General features: G+C 36.1%; 1 protein-coding gene across 3 annotated transcripts in view; it reads left to right on the top strand.

Moving 5' to 3' along the window:
• Adamts19 (ADAM metallopeptidase with thrombospondin type 1 motif 19) overlaps nucleotides 1-19,572 on the top strand; it is a 248,026-nt gene that overhangs the window by 196,435 nt on the left and 32,019 nt on the right. For all 3 annotated transcript variants that reach the window (XM_078047942.1, XM_078047950.1, XM_078047938.1), the window contains 2 exons: nucleotides 10,324-10,459; nucleotides 18,638-18,842. In XM_078047942.1, the coding sequence (XP_077904068.1) occupies nucleotides 10,324-10,459; nucleotides 18,638-18,842 (341 nt within the window). The remainder of the gene's footprint in view (nucleotides 1-10,323; nucleotides 10,460-18,637; nucleotides 18,843-19,572) is intronic.

The raw sequence follows: 19,572 nt of genomic DNA, 5'->3' as shown, positions 1-19,572 counted from the left end.
AGCAAGAAGGCTGGCATGGCCCTCCTTTGCTCTGGATGGTGTGGGATGCTTGTGGTAATGCTCAAATAGAGGAGTAACTTAATCTGGTTTGCATTTTTAAAGGTTTTTTTTTTTTTTTTTTTTTGCTTCCAAGTTGAGAGTTGGCTAAATGGAGCAAAAAGGTAGAAGGAGAGATCAGTTAGGAAGTTACTACAGTAATCCAGGAAAGAGAATAATAAATGTACCACTCCACTGTGTTAGCAATGTGAGAGGGAAGAGTGGTCAGGGTCTGTACAAAATCTCAAAGTAGAACTAACAGATTGTATAGATAGAAACATATATCTATCGATATGAGTGTCAGAGAATGAATGTGATAGTTTTAGCAACTAGTAAGATGAAGCCACCATCGATTTACATAGGAAAGTGAAGTCACAGGATTAGCAGGAAGTTTTATTCTCATTATCAGTTTAAGGTGCCTAATAGACATCTAAGGGTGATCCCAAGTAAGCAGTTGGGTATAAAATTCTGGTGTTCAGGAGAGAATATTAAACTAGAAATACTCAGTATATGGAAGAGATATTAAAATATTGAGACTAAAAGTCACCAAATGAACAAATGTGGGGAGTGAGAGTGAGGGAAGCTATTGGAGGACTGAGACTTGGGGTACTATGCATTGACAGTCTGGAGGGATGAAGAGGAAGGTGCAAAACAATTTAAAATGAGTAGCCAACACATAGGAGAAGACACACAGGAGAGAAAGCTCTTGCTAGGCATCTGACATAGAGCTGTTACAAGGAGAAAATTATCAACTATCAAAAACTACCAATGGAAAATAAGGTAGAGGATGAGTTGACTCTAACATTTAAATATATTACATGATTATGTTTTAAATGGATTACATTTAGTAGCTTTGAAACATGAAGTTTAATTCTTACCCCGTAGAAATTCATTTCAATGACATGTTTGGCTTAAAAGACCAAGTGGAGTGGATTCAAAAGAAAATGACAGAATAAGTGGAGAAAGGAACTCTAAGGGATTCTAGGAATGTTGCTGAAAGAAGAAAATAGAGAAATGTGGCAGTAGCTAAAAAAGAATGTGAATCAACAAAATTTGTTGTTTTTAATAAGAGAAATTATGCATACTTGTTTGTCAGTGTGCATTTTCTAGAACAGAAGAGAAAACTAGAAATGCAAAGGTGACAGCAAACATTTGATGAAACAATATCCACATGGGATGGGGGACGGGATGCCAAAGTTGGCTTTACACAAATATATGGACAGTCTATCACTAGTAACATGCAAAAAGTTTAGTGCCAAGAACTTATGGCAATATTCTTATTACTGCATCTATTTTCTACAAAAAAATGTAGTCTTTGTGAGAGTGAGGGTAGAATAGGAGGTAATATAGTTTGAAAAGAGGGATGTGAAGTGGCACTAAGAGAATAAGGAGACAAATTGAATGGGCACATGTATTTTGTTTGTGTGACAGCACTAATGATCCACTTGAAGTTAGTAGTATCATCTTAGAATGACACCAGTCCTCATGATGTCTTTATTCTCTAACTATGTACAGTATGCAGGCAGGTACTCATGTGGAGTAAGTTTGGGAATTTCCAGGTGAGAATGATAAAATAAAATCAGATTCTGATTTTATGTTTTATGACCTGAAATTTTATGTAACAAGTTGGAAATAGTGAAATGTGAACTTTAGTTCTGTGAGGAGGGAAGCAAAGGTATGACAGGATTTAAAGATAGTAAAAATGTGATAGTATCAATAGAAATAGAGCCTGGTGGGGTTAAAGAATTCCTAGACACAGAGTACTAAGGGGCTAGAAAAGCAAGATATAATAGGAAATAGAGCTGAGATTATAGATCAGATAATAGTGATTGGTTATACAGAGTGGTAAGGGAGTTACTTGCATAACTAAAATCAAAAGCAAGATCACAGTGGAGAGAAGAGGGCCAGGTACACATAGTGCCAGAATCACTCAAATTGATAGTGTAATTGTAAGAATTGTACCAGGAGCAGGGTTAGAAAAATATGACAATAAGCCAGGAGCCAAAATCTAAACATAAGGAGAAGGAATGACTCAGGAGTTTGCATTTGATCACAAGAAGAATGATGCATTGTATAGTCTGATACAAAACTAGAGTTTTCAAAGAAGAAAGGAAGAAGGGTCTGCTAGAGGCACTGAGGAACATAGAGACCCACACTACTTCTAGATCCCAAAGGTACCAGAGCATAAGCAAAATGCTTACCTCATTGGAGGCTGCAGGGAGAGCAAGAAACAGTGTTCTCAAAGGAGAGCAGGAGCGTGTTGGAACATTCAGAGATGAAGAGGGGAGGAGCAGTCATTAGCAAAGTGTTCATAGCTTTAGGATTGCACCTGTTGCCTGCGTCACCTGGCTCTCTGGAGCCACCAGGCATAGACAATCCAGCAGGCAGGGCAAGGTGATATTATGCAGCACACTCTTTGCTGTCAAGGATATAAGGTAATCACAACAAATAGATTTCAAATAATTCTCTCAAATTAAAAAATGTTCTCAGTCATTCTTGCCACAAGGAAATTTCCAGTGGCTATGTTTCCCCTCAGGCCACACTATCACCAAGGGACTTCAGTCTGCCATCATCCTATGTTCTCCTGCGAACAGCCTTTATACACGCAAATTCCTGGTCGTCTCCTTCATCCATTCTTCACTGATAGCAAGGCTCATCTCCCTTTACCTGAGTCACATCTGTTGCACAGATAAAACAAAAATATAACCTGGAATAAATACGTTCTCAATGGAATATGTAGTTACAGATTTCTCCTTTACTGAAACTCAGATAAGAATTTTAGTCATGCCTTCAGTCCACTGACCAGTCAGTCTCTGTCTGATAGTCAGGGTGGGGTATGGGTGAGGGGATTGACAGAGAGTCTAATGGATCACCTTATTATCAGTGAAGAACAGTCATTAAAATCAGTTTGCATTTAAAAAGCCTGGACAGGAAAACGTTTGCCCAGTGAATTATATTATCCTCATTTTTTTTTCTCCTAAAATTGTGATCTGTTACAAGATACAGCAAAACATACAGAACTTGTCAACCTTCAGTTTGAATAGTAAATTGTTTAGGATTAAAAATTTTCCCAAAAATCATATTAGATGATTCCTGGAGTATGTTTTGTTAATTTCTAACTCTTAAGGAATAGAGATTCACAATAAATAATTTTAGTCTCAGAGTCAGAGAAATATTAGAGACCTTTACACATGATTTCTTCATCATGGAGATGATATAGCTGAAGTGCATAAAGACCAGGACCTCTCGGGGTCCTGTGATGGGTGGACCCAGGATCAGATTCCTGCACTCCTGGGCTCAAATCCCCTTTTTTCCTGACCACACTGCTTCAGGATCAGCTCAACAAGCTTCACATATTTTGTTTCCACAAAAGAGAGAATGTCCTCTAGAGATTATTCAGGTTTTCTTTGGATTCAAAGAGACGTTTCATTTAAGAATTTATATGTCTTTATTTTTATTTGAAATGGCAGATTTTGCAACATACTCCTCTTAATTATTTACAATTCCTCTATGATTGGTGCTGGTGTAGACCTTCCCTCTGAACTTGGTTGCACTATTTAGTCAACAGTTTTCAATTATCTATGACTATGTTAATAGGGCACATAATAATTTCAATGCCAAAATATTTCTGGGCTATTGGGTATTATTTTTCTTTTCAGTTCATAAATAAAGTAGATGGACAGGCTTTCAAGAATTGCATTGTTTCTAATTTTGTGTTGTTGATTTTATAGCCAGGAAGGGCTTTGTAATCTTTCAGCATATTCATGAATTAAATGAGAGTGTGTTCAAAACACAGAACATTGGAAACAGATTCATGCAAAATTCATTTCCAAGAGCAAAGAGAAATAACAATTGCAGTATTCTATTTCATATGAATATATTAAGAGCAAATAAGGTATCACAAGGTAGTATAAAGTTTCAATGTTTAAACAAGTTAGTTTTCTAATTTTGTTGGAAGATATTAGATTCTAATTGGAGATAAGAAATAAAAAATACTTAATGTTGTCTACATAAATTTTTATTGTTAATGATATTTTATGTCAATACCTGCAACTAAGTTTTAAAATAATTTAAACTACTTTTGTTCACTATACATTTGTATGAATTTATGAATGCCAGTTATTACAAGTTATTGAAAACCTAACATAGAAGCATTTTCTATTTTTAAAAAGGCTGTTTTCTAAAAATATCTAAAAGTATTGATAATTCCAAATAAGTTTTTCCAGAAGTTTAACATAAATTTACTAACGCTCAAATACTTTTCCTAACAGTTTTTTCAAGGACAGAGGGTAGGCCTAGAAAACTTTGAATGGATGTATCACTTTTATTTTAGCATCAACAATTGAAATTAGTCTTTATTTTCAACTGTCTTAAAATGTATTTCTGAAATACATGTTTACTTTTCATTGGAGTTCTAAAACATTAAAACATTTGAACAGGCATTTTAAACTGATTTTGGATTTTCAGAGGTTCATTACAAATTTGACGTAAAAGACCTATTTTGAACAACTTAGGTCTTGAGAGGCATTAAAAAGTTACCATTTTTGCCAAGCCTGGTGGCACACACTTGTAATCTCAGCGACTCAGGAGACTGAGGCAGGAAGACCATGAGTTCAAAAAAAGCCTCAACAACATAATAAGGCCCTAAGCAACTCAGCAAGATCCTGCCTCTAAAATAAAATACAAAAAAGGACTGGGAAATTATCAAGACAACTATATGTAGCTCAATGGTGGAGTGCTCCTGGGTTCATCCCTGGTAAAAAGGAAAACTCTGGAATATCAGAAATCTTCGTGCAGAATCACCATTAACAACCTTAGGATTTATTTTGATCTAGTGAATGGATGAATGAAAAAAATAAAACCTTGAATGGAGGTGCAAAGATTCAACAATCTATTTTGAAACAAATGAGTTAGACATGCTTTTAGGGATACAATTTGAAGAGATAACAATTTAAAGGACAATAATAAGCCAACATTGTATGTTCTTCCCATTCATCCATGTTCCTCTAGCCTCCCACCCCTTAGCATCTTAGCATTTTGGACCCCTCTAGATCCTGCTTTCCTTATCCATGTCCAGATCACGTGGATGTATCCCAGCCTTTGGATTCAAATCAGAGACCACCTCTCAGTGTACAGAAGCTTGCACCTTTTAAAATCTTTTAGAATGTGTTGGACAGAAAAGAACATTTTTGGATTGCAGTTTGTTCCTTTTTCCACTTTAAAGTTGATATACTCTTATTCCAACATAAATGTTATTAACTAAAGAAAGAGCACCAAATATATTTATTTTCCATTTTTATTTGCATTATTTTATTTCAATAATAAAATAGACATTGTATTCTAATTTGTTTTCTTAATAGTATATAAACATTTTTATATTACTATAAAGTCCTTACCAGCTCGATTTTAAATATTTAAATGATGATCCATGAGCTGGATTTGCCATAGATTATTATTTCCCATAATAGGTCATTTTGTTTGAAAAACAAAATACCATTCAAGGAAACTCAGTGTTAAGATGAACTTCTTAGTACAGAAATCACTAACGGCTAAAATTGCCGGTTTATACTTTATTCACTCATTTCTTTACTAATACTGATTATACACTATCTATTATTAGATGAATGAAAAAAAAATGAATGGTTCCTACTTTCATAAATTTCACACCTACCTACTCAGGCGTCAGATGATACTAAAAGCACCATATGGAGCAATAACAGGAGATACAGAAATTCTCTCAGGGGTAAACAAATGTGCAACAGCTCTGGGGCCAGTGAGAAAGTTATGAAGATTGAGGAGTGGAAAGTGCCTAGGTCATAAAAGTAGGAGGAAAGCCAGTTCATGAAGCTCATTCAGTGTGATGCTAGTACTCAAGTAAAATTTAACTTGAAAGTTATCGGCCCCATTAAACTATTTGCATGCATGAAAGTGACAAAATCAGTTTGGATTATACATAAGTGTTGTAAACAATGCATAATAATTTTTATTATAATAAAAACTGAAATGATCATTTTAGTATTGAACTCAAACCCTGAGGGAAAAATATTTTATGGAAATTGAAAAAATAACGATCAATAAGTAAATGGTAGCCAGGCATGGTAGTGCACACCTGTAATCCCAGCAACTCAAAAGGATGAGTCAAGAGAATCATAAAATTCACACCACCCTGGACAACTTAGAACAACTGTGATTCAAAAATTAAAAGGGGGGGGCTGGTAGAGTGCTTGCCTAGCATGCACAAGGCCCTGGGTTCAATCTCCAGCACTGTAAAAAATGAATAAAAAAATAAGAATGAGCAATTAAGTAAATAAGGGCTAGGGTGCTGGGCATGTAGCTCAGTGGTAGAATGCTTCTGAGTTCAATTCCCAATACTGAAAGGAAGAAGAAGTAAATTGTTGTAGTCATCTTTTTTGCCACTGTGACCAAAAAAAAAAAAAAAAAGAACATTTTTAGAAAAGTTTGTTAGAGATGCACCTTTTCAGAGGTCTCAACCTATAGATGGTCAACTCCAACTTGGTCCAAATTGAAGCAGAACATCAAGGCAGAGAAAAGCAACTCAGGACCAGGTAATCAGGAAGCAGAGAAAAGAGTTCTACTCACCAGGAACAAAATGTAGAGCCCTACCTCCTCCAGCCACACCCTACTTGTTAACAGTTACCAGTCAGTTAATTCATTCAAAAGGATTAATTTACTGATTAGGTTAAGGCTGTCATAATCCCATCAGTTCACCTCTGAACTTTCTTTCACTGTCTCACACACAAGCTTCTTGGGGACACCTCATATCCAAACCAGAACAATTACATAAAGTGACTTTGGAAGAAGTTCCAATTTTTAAAATGCATGCATAAAGAATTGTAAGCATTTTACGTAGCTCTAAGTGCTTAGAGAAAAGTCCTTCTTCTCATCAAAATATATTTACTTTTAGTTCTCATGGCTTATTGGTCATCATTAGTTCATAGAAAATAAGTAACATTTTCAAAAGGAAATTATCAAGACAACTATATATGCACACGTATACACATAATATTTCTCCTATAAAGTTCCATAACTTTATTTTAAAAATCAGGTTGTCCAATAATATCTAGAGAGTTTCAATTATGTGTACTGAAACACAGAACCTACCCACAGTAATGTGTGTCTGCACTTATGATGTAAGTTCTACAAATATAATCAACCTGGATAGACAAATTTTATTTTTAAATATCCCTTTTATCTTTTATATATTAAACCCAGGGCACAGGAAAAAATAAGTAGAAGCTTCTCTGTGAGTCTGAAAAAGAAGGCTCACTTAATCTAATGGGTGATCTTTGTTAAATGTCTTCAGAGCAGAAAGAATTAACCAATAAAAATGAATATTTTTTTTTTAGATTTTGCCCAAATTCCTTAAAGAGATGAATGCATAATGATGATTTTATTTTATTCTTAACTATATCCAAAACAACCAAACAGATTTCCCCATGACTGTTACTGGAAATGGCACAGGTGAAGTTAGTTTACCATCAAGCAGATAACACACTATACACAGCTTACTCATTGTTCAGACAGAAGGGCAGTTACTTCATGCTTTATTTGCCCCTAGGTTCCACAGTATTGAATACACTGTTCATACTGCAATTAGATGCTAGAATAGAAATTTCCGGTGCTGACTTGGATGTAAAAAATAGAAAAAAAAATTAAACAATAATATTCCCATATGGCTTTAAGATCTTAGTTGTATTTTCAAAGGCATGATGTGTCTGCAGCTGAGCAATATGTTTTTTCCTGATTCTATTGTTTTTGTTCAATGAAAGAAAAAAGTGGAGCTAAGCTTTTCCTGACTGCCAAAAACTTAGGCTATTGAGCTTCCTTGCTACAACATGGATGGAAATGTCCCAATTTGTATTCACACGCTTTTGTACTTAAAGCACCAACAAGGAGCTCCCTAAAATGAGAATGATGCCCATATTTCTTCTGCAATATTAATCTTAGACTTAAAAGATTTTTTTCAATAGCTTAATGTGTTAATTCTGGGCTTACATAACTTAGTTTTGATACCTTCTAAGAAAAGGCAGAAATACAACATGATTAGTCCTGAGTTATTTATTCTGTGATCATATAAATGTTCAGCACAAGCTTTCTGGATTATGTGTTTGTCATGCTTTTTGTGCCGTAGTTGGCAAAGTGCTATTATTTAAATCAGTTTAGTAGGAGTGTTTTATAACTATGAGGGCTTCAAATTAGATTTTAAAACTAACATTTACATTTCATAAGTCACATTTATTTTAACTGTAGTTTCAGTATTCATCATACTAACATATAACTAATACTCACATACGCTATCATTAAACAAAATTTGTATATCTACTTAATATATGTGTAAAATCATAACCCAGTCCCTGAAGCACAGGAAGCCAGAAGGAAGGTAACCAAAACCCTTTTATTTTTACATTTAAGTAACCTATACCTTATGAGGTCTGTTTTCTCTATGTATTAAAAAAGAAAGAAAAAAATCTAAATGAGACAAAGTTGGTTTTGTTTCTCTAGCAGTTTGACATTGATAGACATTGAGAATCTATGATTAAGTCAAGTATCACACACTGCCCTTCTTGATCTGCAAAGGAATTCCCTAGGTGTGTACCTGGGCATGAAAGGTGACTTCTCTCTACAAGTTAGCATCAAGTCACTTTGTTTTGTGAGCTTCACCAGTAATGTAAGAGGACCTCTGAGAGTGTAGCTATTGGCCCTCAGGCAGGCCCTTTGTGCGTGAGGTCCTTGGCCAAAGGTACTGCAATTCAGGAATTTTCCAATTGGAAAACACTGTGCTATCTGTTAGAAGACAGAAAACACTGAAGGTTTTCATAACAAGACATGCAATAATAATCACAGATATACTTGCTACTTAATACACATGTTTATACGTATATATGATATGTTGTCATGTTTGAACACAATGAATAGTGGTGAGGCTGTGTGCAGTATTATTGAGATGAAAATCAAAAAATGATCCTGAATTGCACCTGTTCTTTTGCCTTCTACTTGGCTGCCCCATTTTCTTTCAATCACTCATTGAAGTAAGTAATGTTTCAAAATGAAAATAACTCTCATTCTACATCTCTTCTTTCCTCCTTCCTGATGCCAGCCTCCTCTTTCTGTTAACTGAGTGACAGAGTGACCTCTCTGGCGCCAGCCTAGTCTTTTATGTTTGGCATGACCAGCATGAATGCTCTGAGCTTCCTAATTACCATCGCATGACAGTCATAGGACCCTAACTAACAGGCCTTTCAATACAGACCCAGGAGACTTCTGAGTTCTTCGTAATCCTTCGTGACCAACCTGACTTTAAAATTGTTGGCTGATTTAATTATTTTATAAAGTCAAACTATCAATTAAAATAGGTTATTAAATCTTATTTAGATGTCTTTTTTTTACTCAGGTTATTTACATATAAGACTTTAATGGAGAAACAGAATTTAGTACATATTTACTAGACTTTAAGTCAAGAATAACAGTATTATCAAGGAATTGTGATTATAGAGCTGTAAGCAAAATGAATATACAGGCAAATAGTCATTCTTACCTCCTAACTTCTACCATAGCAGAGAAAGTACAAAATGGGAGTTTTTTTAAAACCAATGAAAAATGGTAAGAGGCCTGTGATTTTTCTCAGAAAAAATAACAATCATTGCAGAGAAAAAAATTTCTGAAATTATCAGGGTCTAGAATTCTCAGGAGTTAAGTTCTGAGTTATAATTAAAGTAAGCTTGCTTCCTGTCACTCATTACAGAACTCTGGTGATGCACAACAAGATGATTCAAAGTGCACACACATCTGTGTGCTTTTTATGTGCTTTCAAAAAAAGGCCTATTAGGGAAAGAGGATTCCTAATGCCTTATGCACATACAGTTTTGTTTTTCTGGGTACTAGGGATTGAGCCCAGGGCCTTATGCATGCTAAGCAAGTGTTTTACCTCTGAGCTCTCTCCCCAGCCCACACACATGGTTTTCAAACACTTAATGCTAAAAGACAACCATAGTTTATTACAATAAAAACTTTCTATTAACCTCTTGTTCACTTAGGTTGCTACTATCACTTTGTATATAAATGCTTGCCATTTACTTTCTAAGGAGAAAAAATTTCTTAAGCCTGGAAATACATTTTGTTATGTAAATAATAAATAGTATTATCTTCATGGATGGAACTTAAAATTAGTTTAAAATATCTATGAAAATTCCAAGCTTATGAATATATGAATTCATTCCATAAATGACTATGATAACATTGCTTCATATATTAATTTGCAATTTTTAGGAGAAAGGAAGACAATGGTGTCCTGCACAAAAATCATGAGCAAGAATATCAGCATCGTCGACAACAAGAAATGCAAACACTTAACAAAACCAGAGCCACAGATTCGGAAGTGCAACGAGCAGCCATGTCAAACACGGTACCCTATGCCAGCAACCCTGCAAGCATTGTTTGGCTGTTATATTGCTATCCCTAAAGCATACTCAGAATATTATTAGAATCACATTTTCTTAGCTTACAAAGGGATATGTACCACAATGCGAACTTTTAAAGAAGCAAAGTCTAAGAATGTAAGGCTAATATTTACAACTTTGTGTTCTTCATAGTGTAAATACAACCACTTAACTGGGGATGGGGGTGGGGAGATTGCGGTGATAAGTAATTAAGATTACTTGGTAACCTGTAGATCACCTCTTCAAAAATCTGGTTATTTAGTTGAATTTAGATATTTGCTTTTATGTTCTCTGAAATTATACATTAGAACTTTCCAGAGATCAATAAATCAAGGTAGGGTGGGGCAGGACCAGAATAACTGTAGAATAATAGAGACAGAGTTGTCCTTCTGTTTCCTGAAGCTAGTTCCTCACTTCCTCTCCTCTAGTTCTCAGTGCAAACTTCTGGGTTTCTGACCCAGCTCCTTATTTTCCCAGTAAGTATTAGGAAAGCAGGCAAGAGACTCCTATGTAGGAGACAAAATATCTATGCCAAGCAGCTGAGAGTGGGCTAGGAGGAGGAAGACCATGCCTTAGTAACAAGAAGATGAAGCAGAGACAAGAATGAACCTGAGTTTAATTTTGGAGAAGCCACTACAGCTGCCATCACAGGACTACTGAAAATTTACATGTTATCTCATAAAAATTAATGTTGAACTTGAGTAGAACTCAGCACTATTGTTAAAAAGCCCTAAATTTTTTAGGAATGAGATGATGAAGAGTGTGAGGCTGGACTGATTCCTTGAGAATGGTAACAACATTATTTATTTTATCTGACATTCAGGAATTTGTTGAGGCTCAGTCAGTTAGGCATGGTTGTGAATTCTTAGGAAGTTAAATAGAGGATTGATCTCCCCTTAACAATAGCTTCTGCAATGGAGTCACGGTGAATTTACACACTGCAGAACTCAAATATGCAAAGAGTTTATAGCTTTGTATTCATCTGTAACTAATATAAACTTTATAACCTCCTATCACAATGAGTAAGTATGGGACAGGGTGAAGGAATAAAAGTGCAGGAGCAGCAAAATTGCAAGTTAACCCATATTTGCACTTTTCTTTCTTAAATAATCTCTGGAATACTCTTTGATGATCTCTGGAGTGTCATCCAGGTAGATGTTCAGTTCTGGTTTTCTTGTCTCCTCTCTTCCCCGCCCCTTCTTTTCTATCTTCAGTCATTGCTATTTCTGCCTCATTGTAAAACTCAGTTCTTAAGCTCTTTTGATCTAGTTCATGCCATGTTAATGGACCCTTAAAAGGTTTTGGAAAAGTACTTTCTTCTTTTACAATGTTCAAATTTCAGGGGTTGCTTTACTGTAGATTCAATATATTTTAAATATTAAAAGCTGTTTATCAGTTTTTCTTTCGTTTTCACTCTTGCTCTAACAATCCTATGCCCATGCAAATATATCCTCCTAAAAGAAGAGAATAATGAGACATAAAATGTTATGCAAAATACAAAAGAACATTAATATACTTTTAATAATATCATGCATACTCTATGTTCCCATGTTATGGTTTTAATCCCAACTCCATAACTGGTGAACTAGTAAAGATCTTTTATAATGCAGGATGATAATTACATAGATAACCTAGGTTATTATTATTTTCAACAGGCAGGTCTTTGAGGCCTTTCCATTCGGGTCTGGACAGATCTTAAGTAGAACTTCTGGTTTTTGTACTGGATCATTGGAATTATCACTATTTCCAAAAACTCTCTCTTTTCATATCACTTTTTTTCTATTAAAATAATTTATTTCAAATTAAACAGTTAAAACATGAATATATTTTTATAAAAATTCATACATTTCAAAGCAAATTTTCCTGAGTGATCCCTTTTCTGTTATTACTGCTCCCAGCTTGGATGGTATCCTTGACAATTAGCTGTGTATTTGTGTAAAGTACATCTATGAACCTAAAGAAATGTGTGTTTTTGTGTTTCTGTGTATATTTTATTAATTGAAGTAGTACCACAACACAAAATTGACCACTTTTTAATGTTCTGTGCCTTTATTTTTATTTATTTATTTTTGTTCTAATCAGTTATACATGATAGCAGAATGCTCTTCAATTCATTGTATACAAGTGGTGCACACTTTTCTTTTTTTTTTTTAAAGAGAGAGAGAGAGCACGAGAGAGGGAGAGAGAGAGAGAAAGAATTTTAATATTTTTTAATTTTTTGGTTATCGGCGGACACAACATCTTTGTATGTGGTGCTGAGGATCGAACCCGGGCCGCACACATGCCAGGCAAGCACGCTACCGCTTGAGCCACATCCCAGCCCTGGTGCACACTTTTCATTTTTTTAAATATTTCTTAGTTGTAGTTGGACACAGTATCTTTATTTATTTATTTGTTTTTATACGGTGATGAGGATTGAACCCAGGGCCTCACGCGTGCTAGGCAAGCGCTGTACCACTGAGCCATAACCCCAGTCCTGGTGCACACTTTTAACATATATTTAAATGCTAAATAATCTATGTGGAATATTTGTTAACATATTTCAAAACCTATGTGAAATAAAACCATTTGTTTTATTTACCACCTAATATTTTAAGTTTTATGGAAGAGCTTTTTCTGATGCCTTGGTAATCTTTGAAGAACTGGATTTAAGGAACAGAACATCTTGGTCACTTCCTAACTTGGTCTGTAAGGGAGCATAGTGTACAGTACATGTCATTTGGTATTCAATCACAAACTTCAGCTCTCTTGAGGAAAAGTGCCTTGATAATGACTTGGTAAAATGAATAGTTTTTAAAAGGTCAGTACATTTTTGAGTGAGAAATTTTTGCAGCTGGAGACTGGAAGTTTTTTTTTTTTCTAGAGATTATTGTCTTCCTTCCTTTGGAAAGGAAGGCAGTATATTTTGAATCACCAAGAAGTAATGTCAGTGAGGTTAGCCAAAATAATGGAAAGCAAGAAACGACATGGGCAATTATTAAGGATCATCACAGGAAAGGTTTCCAAGTCTTGCTGGCAGAGCATATCTTATATTTCTCTTGCTTTTTTCCCTTCTCTTCCCTAGAAGTAAGTTTTCAAATTTCCATTCACATGTATTGAAGAAATTACCAAAAGGCCTGATGGAACCATATGTGCCTATATATATATATATAAAATGGACTGATACAATAGGAAAAAACTTTTGAGAATATGGCATCTTCAGGATCAGGAAATGGGATAATTGAAAATTAGGTGAATTCTAAATTTATAATTTCATTAGTGAAAGGAAAGTGACCACAACACTCGGAGCGACCAAGAGGTCTTTATTGCAGCAGTGAAAAAGAGGAGAAAAAGAGAGAAATAGAGGGGAAAGAGAGAATAAAGTGGGGGGGGAGCAAGAGAGAGAGAGAGAGAGAGAGAGAGAGAGAGAGAGAGAGAGAGAGAGGAGAGGAGAGAGTGAAATGGAAAGCAAAAGCAAGAGAAGAAAGAGAGACAGAGAGAGCAAGAGCAAGAGAGACAGAGAGAGCAAGAGAGGGCGGCCCAACAGAAGGGAGTTTTTATAGCCCAAGTCTAATGGGGTCTCTAGGTCTGCAAGCTGCCTTGTTGGCATAAGGGGGATTAAGTGTTCAGCCTTGAATGGGGGAGGGGGGGGTTTAGTGCTCAGCCTTGAGTGCCCTTGAGTGTTCAGACTTGATGCAAACAGGTGATAAAGGACCAGTCAGAGGGTGGTTTGAGTGCGTGAGTTATCCTACAGCTAACGTTTGTTCAGCCTGCCCTGCAGACAACTTAGTTCAGCCTGTCCTGCACCTAACAATTAGAATGCAGTCTACATTTACTTCTTACTTTTGAGCAGTTTTCAAGGACTATAAAAAGCATATTTTTATATGAAGGATCTGAAAAAAATGATTTATTTTAAAAATATGAGATTCCATGAAATTTTAAAACTTCTGTTTTCAGTAGTATCTTCTGGATTCTATAGTTGGAGGAAAAGGTACACAGATCAATTTAAATTGTGAATATTTCTGGAATATTCTTGTGTGAAAATAGAGCTGAATTTGGAAGATTAAATGCACGTTAGGCAAAATCCATGGGAATACTCCAAAGCAAAATGATAGGTCAGCAAACAAGAACCTGTAAGACTCAGTAATGGATTACAAATGTTACTGTGAATATTTCCTCTTTCAGAACTGGAAACATTAAATCATTTAAAATTAAGCCATTTTAAAAATGAACAAACTAGATTGTTAGAGGGTATGTCTACTCAAAATGTAGATTATTGCTAGGAATATTGGAGTAGGCAAATTTGGAGCAATTGAGACTATCTCTGTAAAACAGACAAATCTAATTTCCATGCCAAGAAATGTTTTTAGAAATTCTATTATATGGAAAATGTTATGGATGCAAAGAACAAGGCTTTGATCTATGATTTTGAGAAATTTATATGTTAAATGGAAAGGAGGGTCAAATTTCCTTAATTCACTGTTATGGTTTACATGTGCATTATCTCCCCCACACTCCTATTAATGCAGGAATATTAAGAGGTAAAATGATTGGATTATTAGAGCTATAACCTAGTTAGTTCATCCTAGTTTGAAAGGACTGACTAGGTAGTAATGGTAGGCAGGTCAGGTGTGGCTAGAAGAGGTGGGTCTTTAGAGGATGCTCTAGAAAGGGGCATCTTTTCTGTGGCTTCTTCTCCCACTGTCTCTACTATTGCCATGAGAAGAGTAGTTTTCCTCCATTGGGGTCTTTGCTCATCATGTACTGCCTCACCTTAAGCCCAGGTAAATGAAGTTTGCTATTGACTAAAGCCTTTCAAATGGCAAGCCCCTCCTGTCAGTTGTTCTTGTCAGCTATTTTGATGACAGCAATGAAAAGCTAACTAAAACAATAGCCTTCAAGCTCCTCCACCTTCCCAGGAAGTATCTTGTAAGTCCCTATGAGAACTACAAGCCAGGTGATAGAGGGCAGAGGAAAGTAGCAGACCCTGTTGGCTGGAGGGAGAAGTCATCTTGGGAGGAAGGGGTTTAGAGCTGGTAGTCAAGAATCCAGGCAGAGGACCCTACGTGAACAATTGGCATGAGGTGAAAATAGAAAGTATTTGGAGGAATAAGTTCAGATTATGGTTTGGTTTCCAAACAAGTAGAAGATGAAACAAGAGAAAAGTATGTACAAAAATAAATTTTAAAAAAATATACCAAAATGTATATACAATAAATACTATAATAATCATCCCTTATCTGTGGTTTCATTTAGATTTCAAATACCCACAGTCAACTGCAGTTCAAAAATATTAAATGGAAAATTCCAGAAATAAGCAACTCATAAGTTTTAAACTGCATGTCATTCTGAATAGCATGCTGAAATCTTGCTCCATTTACTCCATTCTACCTGATATATGAATCATCATGTTGTCTCTGATATACCTGTATATTAGTCAGCTTTTTGTTGCTGTGACAAAATACCCAAGAAACACAAAGGAGAAAAAAATTAAATTATGGCTCACAGTTTCAGAGGTTTCAGCTACCTCCTTTGTTTTTGGACTTGTTGTGAGGCATAATGGTGGAAGGACTTGGCTGAGCAAAGCAAAATTCACCTCACAGTGAAGCAGAAAAAGAAAAAGAGAGACAGAGGCCGGCCAGGGACAAAATATATATTTTAATGACATGTTCCCAGTGACCAGCCTCCTTAAACCAGGCCCCACCTTTCATTAATGCCACAGGCTTTTGACCATAGCCTTTAGCACATAGTCTTTGGGAGATATTTTAGAAGCAAGACATAACATTCTTCCTCTAGCTCCCAAAGGTTCATGTCCATCTCATAATGCAAATACATCCAGTCTGACTCTAAGAGTTCCCAAAGTTTTAACTATTCCAGCACTGCTTCAAAGTCCAAGTCCAAAGTCTCTTCTCAGAATGAAACTCTTCTTAGACTCAAACTCTTAATTATGAAAAAAATGAAAAACAATAATACAGGATAAATAGTCACATTCCGAAAGTGGCATAAAAAGAGGGATGGGATCAAAACAAAACCAAACCCCAGCAAGGGAAGCATTAAATCTTGTAGCACATGTTAGCATGGTGTGAGCTCCAAAGCACTTATAATCTCACTTTATGGCCTTGCCTACAGCAACCTACATGGCCTCTGTGTTGGCCTTGGCTTTCCTTGGTATCTGCATTCTTTGTATCTCCAAATTCCTGAGGTCTTCATTGCAGCTGGGACTTTACTTTTACAGTTTTATACATCATCTTGTTAGGGACTGCACGCAGGGACTCAGATCCTATCACATAATGCCTGACCTTTCAGGCCTTCTTTTGAAATCTAGGTGGAAGCCATCCTGACTCTGTGAGTCTGCATACCTGCACAACTAGCACCATGTGGAGGATGCCAATGTCTGCTGCCAGTGGGAGCAGTAGCCTCTTTCACTGTAACTGCAGAAACCTCTGAGTGCTTGTATGGCTGAGTATGATGAAATGATTCCTGGAAAAACATCTTCCTAGGCAGCCTTGTGTGTACAAGGCACCCAGGGGCTCTCTTTTCAAAGAAGTCTTTCAAACAAGTTTGCACTTTTACACCCTTGAGGCTGAAACAGTGGGATGAAGGGCCTCGACAATCACTAGCCAGACATTTTTCCTATTATTTAGTGCAAAGTACTTGGCTTCTTTTTTATGGTACTAATCTCTTCAGCAACCACAACTTCCATGACCACAATTTTATATGTGTTTCTGGTCAAATTGCAAGTTTTCAGATCTCTCCACTCTACTTCTTGCTTTCACTGTAAACCTGGCTAAATGCAGCAAGTCACATCCATACCACTGCCTGAATGCTGTGCTGCCTTGAAATTTTCTCTGCCAGATAAAACTAGTCCTTCACCTTTAAACTCAGACTCACACATAGTCTCAGGGCGTGGATAATATGCAAACAAGTTTTTTGTTTTGTTGATTGTTTTTTATTTTGGTTTGTTTTGTTTTTGCCTTACTCCAAGTTCCAATCTAATCCTCCTTTTCAGTTGAAACCTCCTGTCTGCTTTCCTAGTATCTTTCTGATCTTCCAAGCTCGCACCAGAATCATCTGTTAAGCTCCACTTACAACATTCTAGGGATCCTCTAACTTGCATGTCCAAACATTTCCAAACCCCTCCTGCAAACAGTTCCAAAGGCTTCTGAGCCACAAGGTCACATCTAGTCACAGCAATGATTCCACTTCTTGTACTGATTTTCTCTGTTGTGATAAAATACTCATTTTAAAAAAAGAGAAAAGTTTTATTTGGGGTTAGTTTCAGAGGTTTCAGTCTATGGTTGGTGGCTCCATTGTTTCTGGGCCTGTGGTGAGGCAGAACATCATGGCAGAAGGGTACAGGAAAGCAAACCTGCCTACCTCCTAATGGCTAGTAACTAGGACAAGATTGTGGGGGTGCAGACAAGATATGGCCTCAGTAACCCTCAGTAACCCACCTCCTCCATCCTTACCCCACTTCTCAGTAACACTGCAATCTGGTGACTTAAGTCTTTAGCACATGACCTGTGGGGGACATTTTGAATCCAAACTATAACACCATGCTTAAACACTACCTGCCCCTTAGTCACATAGTCTTTCATTTATCAGATAAACTATCTTAGTATCTCAGTGCTTGTGTTTAAGTTGCCTTCACATGGTAGCCAAAGACAATGTAACAATGCCTACTTCATTCACCTCATTTCACCTCAGCAGTTGAACATTATATCATTATATACCTCTCTCTGGAAGGGTATGCCTCCATCCTTTGGTAAGAGAAATTTCCCTTTCTTTAAATGTTCATGGTTGTAACACCTAACACATGGGGCTACTGTAAATACTTGGAATGCAAAGAATAGGAATAACTCCTGGAAATTTCTAGTTTTATACTTAAAGGTACTTTGATGGGATAATTTGATGAGCAGTAAAATTTAACATGTATGATGACCTGGACAGACTGTGACATACACTTTGACATTCTAATAACAAGCCCTGTAGATAAGACACATGGAGAATTTAAGGCAATAGACATCATAGGTATCTTGGATAAAAGGCTAATGTTAGTAAATCACACAAAGTTGAAGGTAACTTTCTGCCAATTCTAAAGATGTTAGATGTATGGCAGTGGATATTTTTTAGCATGTTTCTAGTCACTTTTGCTTTACTTTTAGATGGATGATGACAGAATGGACTACATGTTCACGAACTTGTGGAAAAGGCATGCAGAGCAGACAAGTGGCCTGTACCCAGCAACTGAGCAACGGAACTCTCATTAGAGCAAGGGAGAGAGATTGCACTGGGCCTAAGCCTGCCTCTGGCCAGCGCTGTGAGGGACAGGACTGCATGACCGTGTGGGAGGCAGGAGTGTGGTCCGAGGTGCAGTACACAACCGATTCCTTTCCCTTTTCTTTCTCTGACCCTTATGTTGTACAAAGTCATATTGTATCATATCCAGAATCTCTCTGCATCAGAGGTGATGTTTTTAATATTATGCATTACTTTCACTGATAATAAAAGGAATGAACATAAATAATTTTGAAAAAAGACAGATATTTACTTTTTATTTTATAAATAGTATAAAACAATCAATAGAAAATTTTATATACATTTTAGAATTTTGCTACCTCATTTATATACTGTGAATATACTCTCAACTACACACACATTAAAATACACATTTGACTCATTTCATATTGCCAAACATTTAAAAGGGAAAGAAAAAAGGAAATTAACATTTAGCAATCACCTTATAAGAGCAGTGAGTATGCTTTTACTTCTTATTTATTGCATCATGTATACTGAATGACCAAGAATGCAAGAAACTTAATAGCATTCATCATTTTTTAATGATGGCAATACAACTCAGAGAATTAGCTTACCCAAAAGTCCTACCTAAGTAGTAGAGCTTGGATCTCAACCAGAACTGTCTCACTCACTTACACTAACTTGTTTTCTACAACCTACAGGTATAGTTCATGCTGATCAAGAGTATTTTATTTTCTATTACCATGATGCATATCTTTGAATAATAATAATAATAATAATAATAATAATAATAATTGTCACTCATTACATCTATTTACTGACTTCTCTGGAGTATTTTAGT

The sequence above is a fragment of the Ictidomys tridecemlineatus genome, chromosome 1, assembly GCF_052094955.1.
Source record: "Ictidomys tridecemlineatus isolate mIctTri1 chromosome 1, mIctTri1.hap1, whole genome shotgun sequence".
Lineage (NCBI taxonomy): Eukaryota > Metazoa > Chordata > Mammalia > Rodentia > Sciuridae > Ictidomys > Ictidomys tridecemlineatus.
Note: the sequence above shows the minus strand (reverse complement) of the source record. Positions and strands in the feature narration are given on the sequence as shown.